Source organism: Hypomesus nipponensis, chromosome 5, assembly GCF_054491055.1.
Source record: "Hypomesus nipponensis isolate SF chromosome 5, ASM5449105v1, whole genome shotgun sequence".
NCBI lineage: Eukaryota > Metazoa > Chordata > Actinopteri > Osmeriformes > Osmeridae > Hypomesus > Hypomesus nipponensis.
The window spans coordinates 1,875,001-1,894,414 of record NC_140365.1 but is presented as its reverse complement, the minus strand read 5'-3'; the positions used below and the strand labels follow the sequence as shown (position 1 = coordinate 1,894,414).

The 19,414-nt window shown below is 46.7% G+C and overlaps 2 protein-coding genes across 2 annotated transcripts in view; one reads left to right on the top strand and one right to left on the bottom strand.

The window, feature by feature from the left end:
• Nucleotides 1-1,264: 1,264 nt before the first annotated feature.
• On the top strand, nucleotides 1,265-7,077 carry LOC146287704 (uncharacterized). The gene is made up of 3 exons (XM_084698692.1): nucleotides 1,265-1,759; nucleotides 2,476-3,984; nucleotides 5,043-7,077. Exons 1-3 carry the CDS (start codon nucleotides 1,744-1,746, stop codon nucleotides 6,224-6,226), a joined length of 2,709 nt encoding a protein of 902 aa, XP_084554818.1. The 5' UTR covers nucleotides 1,265-1,743; the 3' UTR covers nucleotides 6,227-7,077.
• A 4,011-nt stretch (nucleotides 7,078-11,088) lies between these two features.
• LOC146287703 (glutamate receptor 4) overlaps nucleotides 11,089-19,414 on the bottom strand; it is a gene marked incomplete at its 5' end in the record, with an annotated part of 55,553 nt that continues 47,227 nt past the window's right edge. The window contains 4 exons of the mRNA XM_084698691.1: nucleotides 11,089-12,436; nucleotides 13,474-13,611; nucleotides 14,933-15,047; nucleotides 18,496-18,743. Coding sequence (XP_084554817.1) covers nucleotides 12,272-12,436; nucleotides 13,474-13,611; nucleotides 14,933-15,047; nucleotides 18,496-18,743 — 666 coding nt within the window. The remainder of the gene's footprint in view (nucleotides 12,437-13,473; nucleotides 13,612-14,932; nucleotides 15,048-18,495; nucleotides 18,744-19,414) is intronic.

Below are 19,414 nucleotides of genomic sequence, written 5' to 3'. Positions count from 1 at the left end.
AAAAATATTTTCTCTTTTTACAATGGTCTTGTATGTGTAAGTCTTTTGTTGATTTATTGAATGTGACACGTTTATCCACTGTTTTAGTAGCCAAAGCAATAATTTTTGTTTTTCTTAATATATCCACCACACCTGTTAGTTTAAGCACCAACGGGGCCTGTTTATCCTATAGGTTTCGTACTCCCTGAATGATTTAATCATATGAAGGTCTGATGTCACATAAGAAACACTTCGAGCTCCGATGCTCTAGACTGTTACTGGATTTTGAAGTTAATTTTAATTGAGCCATGGGCGGATCCAATGCAGTAGATATCGATTGACTACATGAAGATTGACCGATGTGACCAACGTTATACTTACAGCCCTCTCTCACGTTTCATTTTATGAGTTAGAGTTAAACAGGTTTTTACCTTTTAAGTGAATGTCAGTGCTACTATTGTCTTTGCCAACCGTTTGCTTGTTTGAATGTGATTCATCTCACGCAGTTGCTGTTAGCTTTGCGTCACTGTGGACATTGCACTACTGTAAATACACACGGGTTCATGTTGCTGATAGCGCCCTAATAGATTGTCTTAAGTGTATGGAAATGATTTTCCAGTACTGACTGAAACGTAGTTGATTTTAGATACAAGCTGTTGTACATTCTGCTTTAATAACTTCTCAGACATACGGAGATCAACGTGCATGACGGTATCCAAGGTGTGTCCGACATCTTGCCGTTTCTTGTATTTCATCTTGAGAACTCTAAACATTTCTATATGCTTACATTGTGCTATGTAACTGGTGTTTTTGAGATCACAATAAAAGCTAAATGTTGAGTGATGTGTATTTTCTGTTGTCAAGACTACAGGGTGCAGTACCCTCGTGTTCCAGTCTCCTCACAGAGCGCGCCTCCTAGCCTACTGCATCACCAGCTGCCAATGACCTTAATCAAGTTTCTTGTTTTGTATGGATGGCTTTCATCTTTAAATAATCGTTTTAATCATCCTTTTGTGCGTTAGCAGAAAGGTATGTCCTGTTTGTGAAAGTTTAGGACCTTGCTGTTATGGTACAATTCTATAGAAATGCTAGATATGTTTTTCAGGGTGTATGTCCTTTACCTTTTAATACCACCAAAAACAAGCCCGTAAAACTTGATATATCTGATTAGTAGCCTATACAATGGGCGTTTGATTCCACCATAGACAGTCAGCTTGGAATCCCTTTGCACTAGTAAACACTGGTGTTGCATAGCTACGGCCTATCCCGTTTTTGTTAATTATTGTTTAATTACCATGTTACAGTCACACAAACTCACAACAGACAGATACTGGAGGTCAAGATACTGTTGTCATGCCATCAACAACGGAGGGTGTCGAAGGTCACGCTGATAGTTGAGCAGTGAATAATCGCTGGCAATGTGTCCTGTGAAACTTGTTTCAAAGGGTTTTCATTGGGGAGCAACTGCTGGCTAATGAATAACCCGTTGACTGCTAGCTCTAATAATTCTTGTTGGTGAGCAGTAATATCTCTCGCTGATAAAACATGCTAGACAATCATGTTTCAAGGTGGGACTAGTTACTCTTATAAAATGACATGGAAAACGAAACTCGGAAAGGAAAACGAAACTACACCAGAGGGAGGGAGTTACGGCAACCCTTTATATGAAAATGTTGCTGATTAAGCCATTTGTAGCATATCTCTCCGTCAAGTGCGCTAACTCCTAAAGAACTTGGAGGATACCGGCAACAGACAGATTCGATTATGGAAAACTCGAGTGGTAAATTGAAATTATACATTTGTTCCCGGATAAGAGCTCCTGGATAAGAGCTCTGGATAAGAGCGTCTGCTAAATGACTAAATATGTTCCGAATATAAATAAAACTGCTAAATAGTATGAGAAAGATAACTATAAATCAGCTTACAAACACTGATTTGATTTACAATAACCTTGTTAGGGGTTGAGAAAACATACAACTTCATAACTGTCATAATTTTGTAATCAATTTTTTAAGCCGAAAATATTACATTTATGGGATTCTGGATGATTTGTCCGCCATTGTAGCAGTTGAGCAGGATTCACATACCCCTAGGTTTCAAGTAAGCTCCCGAAAACACTTGTTTTAAGGGGTGTATACCCGTTCGTCTTAGCCCTACCCCTCAATCAAAAAGAGTATTGGGACACCACCAGGGGTGAATCTAGGTTCCCACTTTTGGGGGGGGCTAAGCCCCTAGATAAAACCTATTATTTTTCCTGTGACCCAGGAAAACTAGGGGGGTCTTGGGGCATGTTCCCCCAGAATAATTTTTTGAAAATATTCCTTCAAATAGTGTCCTCGATTGGGTTTTAGGAAGAGAAATTAACACATTTAGATTTTTATAATGAAAGAAAAAAAACATATATATATATATTTTTTTTTTTTTTGTGGGGGGGGTCTAATGAAACTTTTGGGGGGGCTCCAGCCCATTCTAAAGAGACACGTTTCTTCTCTGAAGGCCCAGAGGAACTGAGGGTGGTTCTGCTGGGGAAGACGGGAGCAGGGAAGAGCAGCGCGGGGAACACTCTTCTGGGCAGGAAAGCCTTCGACGATAAATGTTCCTCTGAGTCTCAGACTCAGGACTGTGCCCGCATGGAGGGTGTTGTGTGTGGGCTGAAGCTAGTCGTGATCGACACCCCGGGGATCTTTGACACCAGCAGGCCTGAGAAGGATCTGGAGGATGAGCTGGTGTCCTGTCTGACGGCATGCGCCCCGGGGCCGCACGCCTTCGTGCTGGTGCTTGAGGTGGGGAGGTACACGAAAGAGAACAGGGAGACCGTGAGGAAGATCTGGGATTGTTTTGGGGAAGAGGCCCGGAAACACACGATTGTCCTCTTCACGCACGGCGACAGCCTGGACAAGGGCATGACAATCCACGACTTCTTAAAGGACGACCCCGACCAGAGAAGGAAGAGTCTCAAAACGAAGTGGAAGAAGGACGACGCGGAAACAATCAAAAGCTTTGTTGAGGAATGTGGAAACCGAGTTCATGTGATCGACAATAGACACTGGAACAAGAGGAGTGTTGATCAGGACCTTTTGCAGAAGATGAAGAGATGCGGCTGGAGTGAAGCTCAGCTGCAGGAACTCACCTGCATGCTGCAGCCAGACGTGTCCAAAGACAACACATACCGGAATAACGACTTCCAAGTGTCTGAGTTGATAGGAACCATATGCACCATGGCAGACACAAATGGTGGATACTACACCAACCCGGTTCTGCAGAAGCTGGCTGAAGCGATCGAGGTGGAGGTGGAGAAGATAAAGGCAGAGCTGGAGGAGGCTGGAGAAAAGCAGGACATGGTGGGGATCAGGAGGCGAGCCAGGGCGAGGGTGAGGAGCAGGGCCCAGAGGATGTTATCGGGTGTGGGTACCGGGATGCTGATGGGGGCGCTCCTCGGCTTGGCAGTTACACCAACGCTGCCCGTCGTCCTGGTGACGGGACTGCTGACCGTCATGGCATTCAAATTAGCCGCAGAGTTTAACTGTCCAGCAGGGGGCGACAAACTTCTGCTGTCCAAAGGAAAAGAAATGTGTGCTGGCTTCCCAGCAGCTGTTTTCGCTGCGAAGACTTGCCTGAAAGACATCAAAGATTTCATGAAAACAGCAGGAATCGGCGGAGTGGGCGGGGCAGCGGGCGGGGCAGCGGGCAGGGCAGCGGCCGGGGCAGCGGCCGGGGCAGCGGCCGGAGCAGCGGGCGGGGCAGCAGTTGTAGACTCGGCGACAACGGGGGCAGCTGTGGGAGCCAGGCTGGGGGCGGGGGCTGCTGCTGGGGTGGGGCTTGCTGTGGCGGCCGGGGTCGTGGCCACCGCGGGGGCCATCCAGGGGGGGGTCATGGGGGCGAAAGCAGCAGAGAAGGCAGACGATCCTGATGAAGCAGCAAAGAAAGCCCTGGATTCTGTCACAGCCCGAGCACTGAAGACCATCACAGACACCTGGGAATTCACCCAGAAGCTCTTCCAGCCTGGAGGACCACACAACTAGACATACCACCAGCTGTAGACCAGACAAACCACCAGCTGTAGACCAGACAAACCACCAGCTGTAGACCAGACATACCACCAGCTGTAGACCAGACAAACCACCAGCTGTAGACCAGACAAACCACCAGCTGTAGACCAGACATACCACCAGCTGTAGACCAGACAAACCACCAGCTGTAGACCAGACAAACCACCAGCTGTAGACCAGACATACCACCAGCTGTAGACCAGACAAACCACCAGCTGTAGACCAGACATACCACCAGCTGTAGACCAGACAAACCACCAGCTGTAGACCAGACAAACCATCAGCTGTAGACCAGACATACCACCAGCTGTAGACCAGACAAACCACCAGCTGTAGACCAGACATACCACCAGCTGTAGACCAGACAAACCACCAGCTGTAGACCAGACAGACCACCACAAACAGAAATACCATCACTACTGGTGATGCACCAAAATTAAAATTCTGGGTGTAATGTAGCCGTGACAACCAGACATTCCATCAACTACAACAAACAGCGAACTATCAAATGGAACTAACAGAACTGCAATGAGGAAGAAATTAAATCGAATATGAATATATAAATATCTAAATAATATCTGCACATTCACCTCTATTGTGTTAGACTGGAAATCGATGTACTGAATAGAACTGATGCACTTGGTGTGTGTCAAATCAAGGTTAATGTTCTTTAAAATGTCCTCGTGACTTAACCGCAATACAATGTTAATTACGTCATTATTTATGTGTCTGGTTAGTTTAGCATGTCGATTGATTGTTTGATCATGTGGTCATTTAGATTTACAAAATTGTAACTGTCCTTTTGAGAAGAATATTCACCCAAATATTTGCTTAATGATTTAAACTACAACACTTAAAAATGGAGATCAACAAATTTACCCTTCTTTAAGTACTGTTTATTTGCCTTGCTATATTATTATATTCATTCATAAAATAAATAAAAATATATAAAAAAAATATATATATATGAAATATATTTTAGATAAAGTGCATGCATCTGTTGTGTATAAAAAGCAGGCCATGTTTCCATAGAAACGCCACCAGACATGCTGGACATTCTACTGTTTCCTCCCCAAGAACCAGAGGAGCTGGAACTAGTGCTGAGCCTGGCTTCTCTCCAGGAACCAGAGGTGCTGAGCCTGGCTTCTCTCCAGGAACCAGAGGTGCTGAGCCTGGCTTCTCTCCAGGAACCAGAGGTGCTGAGCCTGGCTTCTCTCCAGGAACCAGAGGTGCTGAGCCTGGCTTCTCTCCAGGAACCAGAGGTGCTGAGCCTGGCTTCTCTCCAGGAACCAGAGGTGCTGAGCCTGGCTTCTCTCCAGGAACCAGAGGTGCTGAGCCTGGCTTCTCTCCAGGAACCAGACAGGAGGCCTCTTCTCCCCCGGAGACCTGAGAAACTGAGGCTGATACTGGTGGGGAAGACGGGAGCGGGGAAGAGCAGCGCTGGAAACACCCTGCTGGGAGGAGGGGCCTTCTTCCACACCTCCTGCCACCCCCACGCCAACACCCAGCGGTGGAAGGTCCAAGCAGGCAGTATGGAGGGGAGGCCTCTCACCCTGGTGGACACCCCGGGCCTCGGGTCCCCGGACGGGGCTGGCGAAACGGTGAAGAAGGAGGTGATATGTGGCTTGGAGGGCGTCGCCCCCGGCCCCCATGCCTTCCTGCTGGTGCTGCGAGTGGGCAGGTTCACCCGAGAGGAGAAGGCTGTGGTGCAGCGGTTGCAAAAGTGGTTTGGAAACCAGATGTTTAGTCACACCGTTATCCTCTTCACCCACGGCGACGACCTGGACCGGGGGATGGACATATGGGAACACATCGACGCCAACTCTGACCTGCGGGAGCTGGTGGAACTTTGCAGAAAGAGGGTCCACGTCGTTGACAACAGGCACTGGAACGAGCGCTCAACCACCAACGACGATGAGCTAAAAGTTGAACTATTACTGAGACTGATGGATCTGAACGGGAACGTGAGCGTTGATCCGGCCCAGATGGAGAGCTTGTTGCATGCTGTGGCCCGGTCAGAGATCGCCACAGGATCGTCTGTCAATCTGGGAGAGACCCGTGACTCTGCAGCCGAGGACTGTGATGGAGCCCAGAGCAGAAACAACCGTGCTCAGATCAGAGGGATGATCAGGACTCTAGATAAGATGGTGAAAGAGAGCGGTTATTACACCCCAGAAGACCGTTGCTGCATCCTGTGAGGAGGGTGGTCTCATGAGGGGGGGAATGACCGACCGACCGGGGTGAATATAGCAATGTGTAGGTGTTCTGTGGAGAGAATCTGCTGTTTTTATAGATGCAGAAATATGGAACAAAAAGAATGTAGATTAGGAACTCCTGCTGATTTACACTCAGTAGTAAGGCTCTTTGAACGTTTTTTTTAAATGCCAGTAAAAAAATAATAAAAAAAAAACATTTTGCTGAATGTTTTCGGTATGTTTTTCTGACCTTGACAAACATGAAATTAAAGGACGATTTAAAAGTGTAACAGTTTAATGATGGTATACTAACAATGTAATAACAACATAATAATGTAATAACAATGCAACAGTGTACCTTGTTACTTCCCATCTCAGATTAGTTGATCTTTTGAAATGACAAAATATAATTTGACCACTGCATTGCAACGTTCTGCTATCACTAACTTCACATCGCCACCAGATGGCGACGAGTCCCTTGTAGAATCCCTTGCGGTCCCCTGCAAGGCTGTTTCCTCAGGCTCACTAAAGGTCTTCTGTGATCCTGAGAAGCCAGTTTAAACATGCTGTAGACTCAGGATAATAGGCGCATCTCATGAAAAGCATACTTAGCTTTCACTCTAAAGTGGGAATAGAGGGAATGTGTACAACGCAGTGACGAGTCACAGATGGATAAAACCGTGTGCTATTTTATATCTTTCTTGTAACAGTTTACATATCTATGTTATATCTAACAGATTGTTTAGCTCTTTACTATTAGACTTTTCCATTTTATTGATACATTCTATGATACATTCCATGATACGTATATGTTTATTGCTTCCTGTCACAGTAAATTCCGTGCTTGTGTACATGGCAATAAAAACTGATTCTGATTCTAAATGAGTACGTTGATATTATGAAAGTGATCTGGAGCAGTGCGGGACCCACTGGTGGCCAGGCTCTGCTCCTACAGATTCTGCAGCCAGGCTCAGGTCAGGCTCTGGGCCTGATAGGATGTTCAGGGACTCATGGGTGATGGGAGCTGCTTCCTGTCTTGTGTTTGTTGACTGGTCATATCGGGCAACTAGCAAAGAAGCTCCTTGTCAGATCTCTACGTCCATTCTCGAGGACTAGGTGGACCCAGGCCAGAACTTGGAAGAGGATCAAGACAATAACCAGATATTCTGGATCTTTTCTGTTCAAGACCGTAGACCAGCCTACTGTTGGAGACTGTTAGGTCAGGATGCTGTTAGGAAAGGTAGATGTTTACTCTGCAGTGGTGTTAGTAAAGGTAGATGTTTACTCTGCAGTGGTGTTAGTAAGGGTAGATGTTTATTCTGCAGTGGCGTTAGTAAAGGGAGATGTTTACTCTGCAGTGGTGTTAGTAAGGGTAGATGTTTATTCTGCGGTGGCGTTAGTAAAGGTAGATGTTTACTCTGCGGTGGCGTTAGTAAGGGTAGATGTTTATTCTGCGGTGGCGTTAGTAAAGGTAGATGTTTACTCTGCGGTGGCGTTAGTAAGGGTAGATGTTTACTCTGCAGTGGTGTTAGTAAGGGTAGATGTTTAGTCTGCAGTGGTGTTAGTAAGGGTAGATGTTTACTCTGCAGTGGTGTTAGTAAGGGTAGATGTTTACTCTGCAGTGGTGTTAGTAAGGGTAGATGTTTACTCTGCATTGGTGTTAGTAAGGGTAGATGTTTAGTCTGCAGTGGTGTTAGTAAGGGTAGATGTTTAGTCTGCAGTGGTGCTAGTAAGGGTAGATGTTTACTCTGCAGTGGTGTTAGTAAGGGTAGATGTTTACTCTGCAGTGGTGTTAGTAAGGGTAGATGTTTACTCTGCAGTGGTGTTAGTAAGGGTAGATGTTTACTCTGCAGTGGTGTTAGTAAGGGTAGATGTTTACTCTGCAGTGTTAGTAAGGGTAGATGTTTACTCTGCAGTGGTGTTAGTAAGGGTAGATGTTTACTCTGCAGTGGTGTTAGTAAGGGTAGATGTTTACTCTGCAGTGGTGTTAGTAAGGGTAGATGTTTACTCTGCAGTGGTGTTAGTAAGGGTAGATGTTTACTCTGCAGTGGTGTCAGTAAGGGTAGATGTTTAGTCTGCAGTGGTGTTAGTAAGGGTAGATGTTTACTCTGCAGTGGTGTTAGTAAGGGTAGATGTTTACTCTGCAGTGGTGTTAGTAAGGGTAGATGTTTACTCTGCAGTGGTGTTAGTAAGGGTAGATGTTTAGTCTGCAGTGGTGTTAGTAAGGGTAGATGTTTACTCTGCAGTGGTGTTAGTAAGGGTAGATGTTTACTCTGCAGTGGTGTTAGTAAGGGTAGATGTTTACTCTGCAGTGGTGTTAGTAAGGGTAGATGTTTACTCTGCAGTGTTAGTAAGGGTAGATGTTTACTCTGCAGTGGTGTTAGTAAGGGTAGATGTTTACTCTGCAGTGGTGTTAGTAAGGGTAGATGTTTACTCTGCAGTGGTGTTAGTAAGGGTAGATGTTTACTCTGCAGTGGTGTTAGTAAGGGTAGATGTTTACTCTGCAGTGGTGTTAGTAAGGGTAGATGTTTACTCTGCAGTGGTGTTAGTAAGGGTAGATGTTTACTCTGCAGTGGTGTTAGTAAGGGTAGATGTTTACTCTGCAGTGGTGTTAGTAAGGGTAGATGTTTACTCTGCAGTGGTGTTAGTAAGGGTAGATGTTTACTCTGCAGTGGTGTTAGTAAGGCTAGATGTTTACTCTGCAGTGGTGTTAGTAAGGGTAGATGTTTAGTCTGCAGTGGTGTTAGTAAGGGTAGATGTTTAGTCTGCAGTGGTGTTAGTAAGGGTAGATGTTTACTCTGCAGTGGTGTTAGTAAGGGTAGATGTTTACTCTGCAGTGGTGTTAGTAAGGGTAGATGTTTACTCTGCAGTGGTGTTAGTAAGTGTAGATGTTTACTCTGCAGTGGTGTTAGTAAGGGTAGATGTTTACTCTGCAGTGGTGTTAGTAAGGGTAGATGTTTACTCTGCAGTGGTGTTAGTAAGGGTAGATGTTTACTCTGCAGTGGTGTTAGTAAGGGTAGATGTTTACTCTGCAGTGTTAGTAAGGGTAGATGTTTACTCTGCAGTGGTGTTAGTAAGGGTAGATGTTTACTCTGCAGTGGTGTTAGTAAGGGTAGATGTTTACTCTGCAGTGGTGTTAGTAAGGGTAGATGTTTACTCTGCAGTGGTGTTAGTAAGGGTAGATGTTTACTCTGCAGTGGTGTTAGTAAGGGTAGATGTTTAGTCTGCAGTGGTGTTAGTAAGGGTAGATGTTTACTCTGCAGTGGTGTTAGTAAGGGTAGATGTTTACTCTGCAGTGGTGTTAGTAAGGGTAGATGTTTAGTCTGCAGTGGTGTTAGTAAGGGTAGATGTTTACTCTGCAGTGGTGTTAGTAAGGGTAGATGTTTAGTCTGCAGTGGTGTTAGTAAGGGTAGATGTTTACTCTGCAGTGGTGTTAGTAAGGGTAGATGTTTACTCTGCAGTGGTGTTAGTAAGGGTAGATGTTTACTCTGCAGTGGTGTTAGTAAGGGTAGATGTTTACTCTGCAGTGGTGTTAGTAAGGGTAGATGTTTACTCTGCAGTGGTGAGGAGTATCCCCCTGGAGCTGAGTGCCCCACTCTGCCATCTGTCCACACATCTGCACAGCAGACACTGTCCTTTTCCACCCCCTCCTCTCTTCTCCCCCTCTCCTCTCTTCCACCCCCTCCTCTCTCTTCCACCCTTCCCCTCTCACACATGTTGTGTCCATGTGTAGGAGGCATGTTCCCTGGGGTGAAAGGTCATGAAGGAACATGTGTAACGGTGTAGTGTTGTCCTCCAAACAAACTGATAGGTTGGCTGTATTCTGCTATTGAGGGATCGTTTGTCATGTTTATAGTTGCAGTGCTGTATGGACTGTTCAATCCACCTGTTCACATCAGGGAGACATAAAGCCCTGTACTCATAACATTTACCAACGCTGTAGTATGGAAGCTCATGGTTTTATTGTCCTCATTAGAGCCATTCCACCAGACCCATCAGCTCAGCCTTCCCAGGAAAGAGACAATCTTCCTCCACCAAGAAAGTCACAGTAAGACTCCTTTTGAATTTATTTTTACTAAAAAAGAATCAAAATAAAGATGTACAATTGAAACAAAAATGGGACACTATTTGAACATTGAGCTTTACAGACTTATGGCAAGACCAACAGACGACAGGTCTGAATTATATTAGCTGGTCGATCCTCTCGAAGCAACAAGGTAACCTCTGCTATGTGTGTGTGTACGTCTGTGTGTGTGTGTGTGTACGTCTGTGTGTGTGTGTGTGTGTGGATGATGGGGCACCAAAAGTATAATATTGATCATAATCACATTATGTGTAACAGAGATACTTGTTTGGTGAGATTGAGTTGCAAACCTCTAAGAGAAGGTAAGAGGTGCCAATGAGGGTTGGGGGATGGGGATGGGGAAGGGGAAGGGGAGGGGTAGGGAGAGGGGAGGGGTAGTGAGAGGGTGAGGGGAGGGGTAGGGAAAGGGGAGGGGTAGTGAGAGGGTGAGGGGTAGGGAGAGGGTGAGGGGTAGGGAAAGGAGAGGGGTAGTGAGAGGGTGAGGGGTAGGGAAAGGAGAGGGGTAGGGAGAGGGTGAGGGGAGAGGGTGAGGGGAGAGGGTGAGGGGTAGGGAGAGGGTGAGTGGAGGGGGTGAGGAATGGATGAGAGTGTGTCTCAGCCCTGTGGTTGGGATGACACTGTCCTGCTACAAGGACCTAACTGGGTCTCAGAGGTCACAGGCGACTATGGCTCAATACAATATGGTGTCATCTTAGCAGGTTTCAGTACTGGATATAGGAAAAAGCAGCTTGCACTGGTCAAATAACCAGTTGAAAGAAAATCTGAATTTTTCACCTTTCCCCCCCCCCCCAACACTTTGCTGTGTCTCCACAAAAATGTGAAACTAAAAGGTTGTACCCAGATGAGAGACCTCGACAGCAGACACTCACAATGACGACATGGGCAGTAAACTGCTTGTTACAAAAACAATTGATAAAAAAAAAAAAAAAGTTTGATTCTGACTGTGGAAATGTGGGTCCTATTGCCACTTCCTGGTCTACGACTGCACAGTGAGGGGGTGTGGCTTATGTAAGGGGGAGGGGCTGGTCACCATTCATTACTGAATTCTTTTACACGTAAATAACCGGTAAGACCCTCCCCCAATCTGAGCATTTAACGTTTGTACTGTACAGTATGTTTCCAACGTCTAACATATGAGATTCATTTGTCCTTTAGTTTCTCGTCTGTTAGAGCTGGCATGGTTTTCTTCGTTATTGCGATGAATCATTTCTCTAAAGATGGTATCTTCTATCCTCTACTAGACCTGCTATTTACAGTTAAAAAGCAAGCATGTACTTTCAGTCTGCTATGTACAACAATATTTTTTTCTTTCGTTTTGTTTTAACAGAATATACATATTTACTAATCTTCACAGCTTATTAATAATATATTCATTTATATCAATAAAGTTATTGTTCTAATTAATACTAATATCTTTCACCCACTTGCCGAAACGTGAGGGTAAACTCACAGTTTATTGATATCCAGTGAGGTTGTTTAGCATCTTTCCCCTGTTTGAATACTGCTCTAGTCTGTTCACAAATAGTTTTTGATTTGAAAACAATCTTGATTGCGGTTCAATTCACAGCAACCTCATAAATACACAGTTAACGTTTCAAGTTGACAGTTTTCTGGTCTCGTTCGTCCACATCCACAGCGCCCCTCTCTTCTCCTGCCGTCTCCCCGAGGATTAGGAAGATCTCAGGGTCTAGAAACACGCTCCGTTTCTCCTTGATCGTCTGTGACTGGAGGCATGGCCTCCCAGCTTCAAAAACCCCAACACAAGTCCTTCCTGTTTGTCTGTTTGTGGTGCCAGCGAGTATGTGTTCTGTTTCCCGCTAGCTAGCCTGTCCTGTTCCCTAGCGATATTGAGTTCCCCTCTCTGCCTGGTGGGGTGAGTACATCTGGGTGGTCCTGGGACTGGACACTGGTGGAGGTGGGTTCTGGGTGGTTCTGTCATAAGGCACTTGGGAAGTTTTTGGTTTTCAGGGGAGCTCCGAGGAGACCAGGGCCAGCCCGGAACTCTGGCGCAGGGGGGGTCCGGCGTGGACCGCCTTGGGGCAGTCGGGGGTCAGGACTCTGCCGTTCTCCCCAACGCTGCCTGTGATGGACAGACGAGCCTTGTGCCTCATCGCCTCCGTGAACGTCAGCTGCATAGAGGGAGGGAGGGAGTAAAAGAGAAAGGGAGACAAAGATAAATTATTTGTGAGACATAAGACAGAAATGAGAGAGGGAGAGAGAGAGAGAGTTAGACAGATGAGAGACAGAGAGAGTTAGACAGATGAGAGACAGAGATAGAGTTAGACGGATGAGAGACAGAGAGAGAGACAGAGTTAGACAGAGATGAGAGAGAGAGTGTGAGAGCCAGTCAATAAAGTTTGTACCAGCCTGTGACTACATTTACTACCACAGTTATTACAGGTGTGGTGATGGATGTGGGCAGGACGACAGGTAAGCTGACGAAGCAACAGCAGATACTGAAGGGCTTCCCTAGAGCCCCCGTGGGACGTATAACCACGTCAGAGACACACCAGGGCCAGATGGAAACATCTACAATTGTAATATTCATGGACCTGGGGGAAATATCTTGAAGAGGAGGTCCCAGATCAATAAGCTCTTAAAGGGCCAGTTAGTTTACGTTAACCTCGAGCCTCTTATCTCAACAACCCGCACCGTTAAAGTAATTTATGGCTCAATATTGGGGTTGCTTTCTCATTTAACATCTGACACGGCTTGTGTCTGTGTGCGATGCGAGTGTGTGTGTGTTCGCGTGTGTACGTGTGTGTGTGTGTGGGTGTGTGTATGGTAGGGGTGTGTGTGTCGTAGGCAACAGTAACAACATGGTCTGCAGCCAAACACACCAGACAAGCGGCGGAGATGACGTCATTGGACACAACAGGAAGCTGTCACACACTCAAGTCACCGCGGCGACGCTCACCAAGCTCAGTCTACTTACAGTAGAATAGATCTGGGCCCTAGACAGGGGGAGGATCCTAAAACACCTCTACATCTTATCTTCCCCGTCGCTCTCAAACGCAGGGAACACCTCACTATAGGGGGCTAAGCTGTGGGCGCTGGGGGCGGGGCTGGGTCCGGGGGTGGGGCTGGGGGCGGGGCTGGGGGCGGGACTGGTGCTGGGGTCTGGGTGGTGGTGAGGGAGAGGGGAGGGGTGGTCAGTCGGCTCCACCTTCATTCTCTTGGCCTCATTTCTGGACTTGTAGCAGAACTCGATGAGGGCCACCAGCATGGCCAGGCCCAGGCCCCCCACCAGGATGTAGAACACCCCCGCCACGTTGCTCAGGCTCAGGGCCTGAGAGCTCTTGTCCTAGGGGGGGGGGGGGGGGCACAGGAGGCAGCCAGTCAGAGAAATGGTGGTGGTGATGGGAAACACACACACACACACACACACTGCACAATTACCACACGACTAAAACTACACCCACGTAAAACACAACATAACACACACGACAACATTTCCCACTTTAGGTCTGCTCTGACACTGAACGTTGTGACTTGTGCTATAACTGTGCGTAACCATGCCAACCGTGTGATCGCTATCTCGTTAGCGTTACTGTGATGTCATGACAGCCATTATAGGAGACAAACAATTAGCTGGTACATGAATGACTCACTCCACCGGTCCGCTACCCTGGTCTCTTGAATCTCGATGGCTTCCTAACCCCTTTCATCTGTACTTGTGTAATTAGACGTTGTCTGTCTTAAACAGGAGTGACGCTCTCTCGCTACTCAACCACATCAGAGAGCTCTAACTGTTGCTCGAGCAGCTTTCCGAGGACACTGCAGGTTAAGAGCTGCATGCTGTAGAACTGCACTATCAGTGACCTGAGCTGAGCTGCTTCCTGAGCCAGTGAAGGATGTTCAGAGATGAACAGGCCTTCTCACTAGCAGCGGAGAGAGATATGTGTTCCTGTGTTTACATGCTGCTGGCAGGACATATGCACAACCACTGAACTCTCACTGTCTCAGGGGGCTGTTAATGACAAGCATACAAATGACATCAACCCTGAGTGTGCTGTTAATGACAAGCATACAGGCATTATCACCTACTCTGTACATTAATAGCATTATCACGTACACTGTGCATTATCAGCATCATCACCTACTCTGTGCATTATCAGCATTATCACCTGCTCTGTGCATTATCAGCATTATCACCTGCTCTGTGCATTATCAGCATTATCACCTACTCTGTACATTATCAGCATTATCACCTACTCTGTACATTATCAGCATCATCACCTACTCTGTGCATTATCAGCATTATCACCTGCTCTGTGCATTATCAGCATTATCACCTACTCTGTACATTATCAGCATCATCACCTACTCTGTGCATTATCAGCATTATCACCTGCTCTGTGCATTATCAGCATTATCACCTACTCTGTGCATTATCAGCATTATCACCTACTCTGTACATTATCAGCCTTATCACCTACTCTGTACATTATCAGCATCATCACCTACTCTGTACATTATCAGCATCATCACCTACTCTGTACATTATCACCTACTCTGTACATTATCAGCATTATCACCTACTCTGTGCATTATCAGCATCATCACCTACTCTGTGCGTGGGTGTGCAGTAAGACAGTGAGGGTCCCAGACTGGTGGAGACTGACCTTACTTCCCGAGTCCTTGGGTCCACACTCGCCCTTATCGTACCACCATTTGTTTTTCAGCTTGTCTAAGACGCCTGATTCACTCAGTTTCAATACGGCAAGGTTTACAGGAGTTCTTCAAACCATGTGTGTGGGGGGGGAAATAACATAAATAACATCATAGGACATGTTATTTTATGTTATTCAGTCAGAAGAGCCCAACAGAGCACTCTCACAAAGTGACCCAGCCAGAGGCCCCACTCATTTACATGTCTCTATGCTCATTGGTCAGGGGGTGGGAGGGGCGGAGCTACAGACATATAGGCGGGGCCCCGGGCTGCATCACTTCCTGGAACGGGGACATCCTGCCGGTGCCTCAGGCTCAACATCAGGGCCCATTACTGTCAACTCAGAACTACTGCTAGATTCTGATTGGCTCTGCAGAATCAACCAAAGGTTGTGTTTACCCACATATGAAGGAAGGTTATAGTTAAGATTTGGAGTCTTGTTATAGGTTTTGGAAAAATATAGACAGAATGACAACTGCTCGCTGGATCAGGATCGGTTACTCGCTACCAGTTTCTTGGTCTGAACCTGATCTTTTGAAAGAGCCACGTCTTGCATTTAGTCATTTAGCAGACGCTCTTATCCAGAGCGACTTGCAGTAAGTACAGGGACATTCCCCCGCGGCAAGTAGGGTGAAGTGCCTTGCCCAAGGACACAACGTCGTTCACGGAAGGTTGCCGTAATTCAAACCGGCAACCTTCTGATTAGTATCCCGATTCCTTAACCGCTCAGCCATCTGACACCCTAATGTCTTGCAAGACGAACGTTTTTGGTTTGACAGTAGCGGCTCCCTCTCTGCACGTGCCCACAAAAGGGGGCGACTGTGCGCGCAGGGTCGCCCCCCGGCAGACGCCCCCATTACCACGGCAACAGTTTCACCCGCGAGAGAAAAAAAGACGTCTTTTGGCGACATGGTGTCTAACCTTCTCCCCTCCGCCTCCGCTGCCACACTCGCCCTTGTCGTACCACCACTTGTTTTTCAATTTGTCCAACAGGCCTTGTTCATTCAGTTTTAACACTGCCAGGTTAACTGCACTTCTTGAAAACGATAAAACATATTTGGTGAGAGGGTGAGGATGCATCCAATCAGGGTGGGGGGGGGGGAGTGGGGGGGGGTTGTTAAAGAAAGAGTGGTAAAGGTGTGTTAATGCTAGCTAGCTGCTCCCACAGCTCCTCAGACACTTGGAGACAGAACACAACAGACAGATCTCCCTACTGGGGTCAGAGGTCAGGAGCAGGACAGTAGCCAAGGCCTGGGGGTTAGAGGTTACATCCACTCCTAGTCAACACCACCAAGTGGCTGCTTTTGGACACATCTCTATGGTAACAAAAACGCTACTTGTAAAAGGAATTGATAACACAGTTGGGTGGTGACCATAAACCAGTTGATTGTATACACCTTGATATAATCACTGATGTTATATATATATATATATATATATATATTGATATTATCAAAGATAGGAAGTAACAAAGTACAAATACTTAGTTACGGTAGATCTTTCTGGTATCAGTAGGCTCCTTCAATCCACTATTTTTTTTTACTTTTTACTTTCACTCTTTAAATATGTTGTTACACTGTACGAACACTTATGTTGTTATTACACTGTTATTATGTTGTTATCACACTCACCACACTGTTGTTACACTTAAGTAGATTTTTCTGTTATCAGTACATCACCATTTTTACTCACCAACGTTTTACTAAAACACTAAAAAAGGTAGTAATGGCTAATTTTTACTTAAGTATATATGTCAGAGCCCACACTTCTTTAGTTTAACTTGAGTGAAAAAGTGTAGTCAGTACTTACCAGAGTCTTTAGTGTAATGTAAAAGTGTAATTTTTTATCTCAGGATATAATGACTATCCACACTGAGAGAGATCTGTCTGTGTGCATTCTGTTCCGTCAGAATCCAGTATTTACATCCAGATAATGCATGTATCACCATCAACCATGACATGTATCAAACAAATATAGACAGCATATAACAGGAAGCAACATCACAAATACAACAAAGCTGATGAAGAGAAAAAAAGTTTAAGTTGTTGTATTGTCTAGGATAATGTATACAGTTCAAGTTGTTCGAGGCGGTTGCCATGTGAACGGCCGCTGTTGTGACACCATATCCTGTTGGAGTGCTGGCGGGTTTCCCTGGTGATCAGGAAAAGTGACTGACAGAAAAAGATAATCCCACAAACAAGATGGCCGCTGGCCGGCAGACTACCGTCATCTGTCAGGGACTCTTCATGGGAAAAGCAGAGAAACTGCGAGCTGCACTGCAGACTAACAAGGGGCGGGACTTACAGACAGAACGAGAGAGTGTGTGATTTGCGAACAGTGTGTTCTTGTGTGTAGTCACAGGGTAAATCATGAAATGTGTAGTAGGACCAGATGACTAAGGAGGAGGAGTGTTGTGGTGGAAGCAGGATACACAGTTTCACACAAAAGTCACGTCTGGGTTTACAGGCCTTCAGAAACGCTCCACAAACTGAAAATAAAAGCAATCGTCTTGTTCTGATGACACGCGCGCGCACAAACTCAATCTTCTTCCATTCCATTTTTTCATTTCCTTCAGTATGAGCTAGCCAGGCTCTCTTTGATAGATGAGTTTCCTGGCTAAGTGAGACTGTAGCACCGTGCAGCCGTGTTATTGTGTTGTTCCTGCAGCTCTGTAAATCCCACATTGTGTCCACAGGCACACAGCAATCCAGGATGGGACAGGGCAGACTGTTCACATGGCAACCAGGTAACCGTCATATCTGGTCTTAATGTCACCTTTCACATTCTAACTTAAACAGATACTCTACGTGAGCTGAACACATCATTAACCTTCAAACATATCCTTCATTACATATAAACAAATCTTGATGCTTAAAAAGTCAAACATGGGATGTTAACATTTCTAGAACAGTCGGGTGCATTTATGCATCGAAACATGCGACCCCATTTTCTTAACACATGGACACAAGCACAAATGTTTACCTGACGTCGCTGCAACAGCAAGAAAAGGTTAATGGAAGCCGCATGCACGCACACGTGTGTCCCCACAGCCTCGGACGCATGCGGCACACACTTACAGAACACGAAGCGTCATAGAGGAAGAAAAGGACAGAAGAAGAAAGAGAGAGAGAGAGCGAGAGAGAGAGAGAGAGAGAGAAAGAGAGAGGGAGAGAGGGAGAGAGGGAGACAGAGAGAGAGAGAGAGAGAGAGAGAGAGAGAGAGAGGGAGGGAGGGAGAAGAGAGAGAGAGAGAGGGAGGGAGAGATAGAGAGATAGAGACAAAAAGAGAAAGAGAGAGAGACAGAGAGAGAAAGAGAGAGAGACAGAGAGAGAAAGAGAGAGAGACAGAGAGAGAGAGACAGAGAGACAGAGAGACAGAGAGAGACAGAGAGACAGAGAGAGAAAGAGAGAGAGAGACAGACACAGAGAGAAAGAGAGAGAAGAAGCAGGCGGCACGCCAGGGAAGGTGGAATACCATAACAACACGTAGAACATATTGTCATGTTACTCCACCCACCTTAACTGTGATCCCTTAGGAGTTGCCACGCCGTAGCCTTTGGAGTCCAGGTTCCCTCCGACCTTCATGGTGTCGCAGGGCTTCCTCTGCTCTGTGTACTCGTTCATGGTGGACTCCAGCAGGAAGGCATACTTCCCTTTAGACTTCCTGACGCGAGCCACGCCCTCCGAGGTGCGCTTGGTGAAGACGGTGGGCTCAGCTGACTTCATGTAGCCCCACATTTTCTCATACACGGCGATCTTGGACCTCTGAATGGGTAAGGGGGGTGAAGTGGGGGGGGGTGGAGGGGTGGAGGGGTGGAGGGGTGGAGGGGGAGAGGGGTGGTAGAGGGGGGAGACAGGGGGTGGAGGGGTGGAGGGGGAGAGGGGTGGTAGAGGGGGGAGACAGGGGGTGGAGGGGGAGAGGGGTGGTAGAGGGGGGAGACAGGGGGTGGAGGGGGTGGAGGGGGAGAGGGGTGGTAGAGGGGGGAGACAGGGGGTGGAGGGGGTGGAGGGGGAGAGGGGTGGTAGAGGGGGGAGACAGGGGGTGGGGTGGAGGGGGTGGAGGGGGAGAGGGGTGGTAGAGGGGGGAGACAGGGGGTGGAGGGGGAGACGGGGGTGGAGGATAAGGTGGAGAGAGGTGGAGGAAGTAGAGACCATAGCAATGCACAGACAGAGAGGACAGAGGTGTGTTTACATTGTGACAGCTCATTGGATAACAACATTTAACCCAGTTTGCCACTGGCCGATTGAGTATCTAGGATGGCTTTATATAAAACAGCTCTATAGAAACTGCACTGTATTTATGTTGCTCTATTTCAACTTCTCTGCAGGCTCTCTGGCTCTCTGTGTCTTCATATCACAGACCTCATTAACATGGATTTCATTTTTTCCTCCAAACTCCTCATGATGTACGGATCACGCTGTCTCTCCCAGTTCGT

What these genes read in the sequence shown, in the direction of transcription:
- LOC146287704 (XM_084698692.1), top strand. An exon ending in CCAGAAGCTCTTCCAGCCTG is followed by an intron (nt 3,985 to 5,042) that starts GAGGACCACACA and finishes GTGTATAAAAAG; the next exon opens with CAGGCCATGTTTCCATAGAA.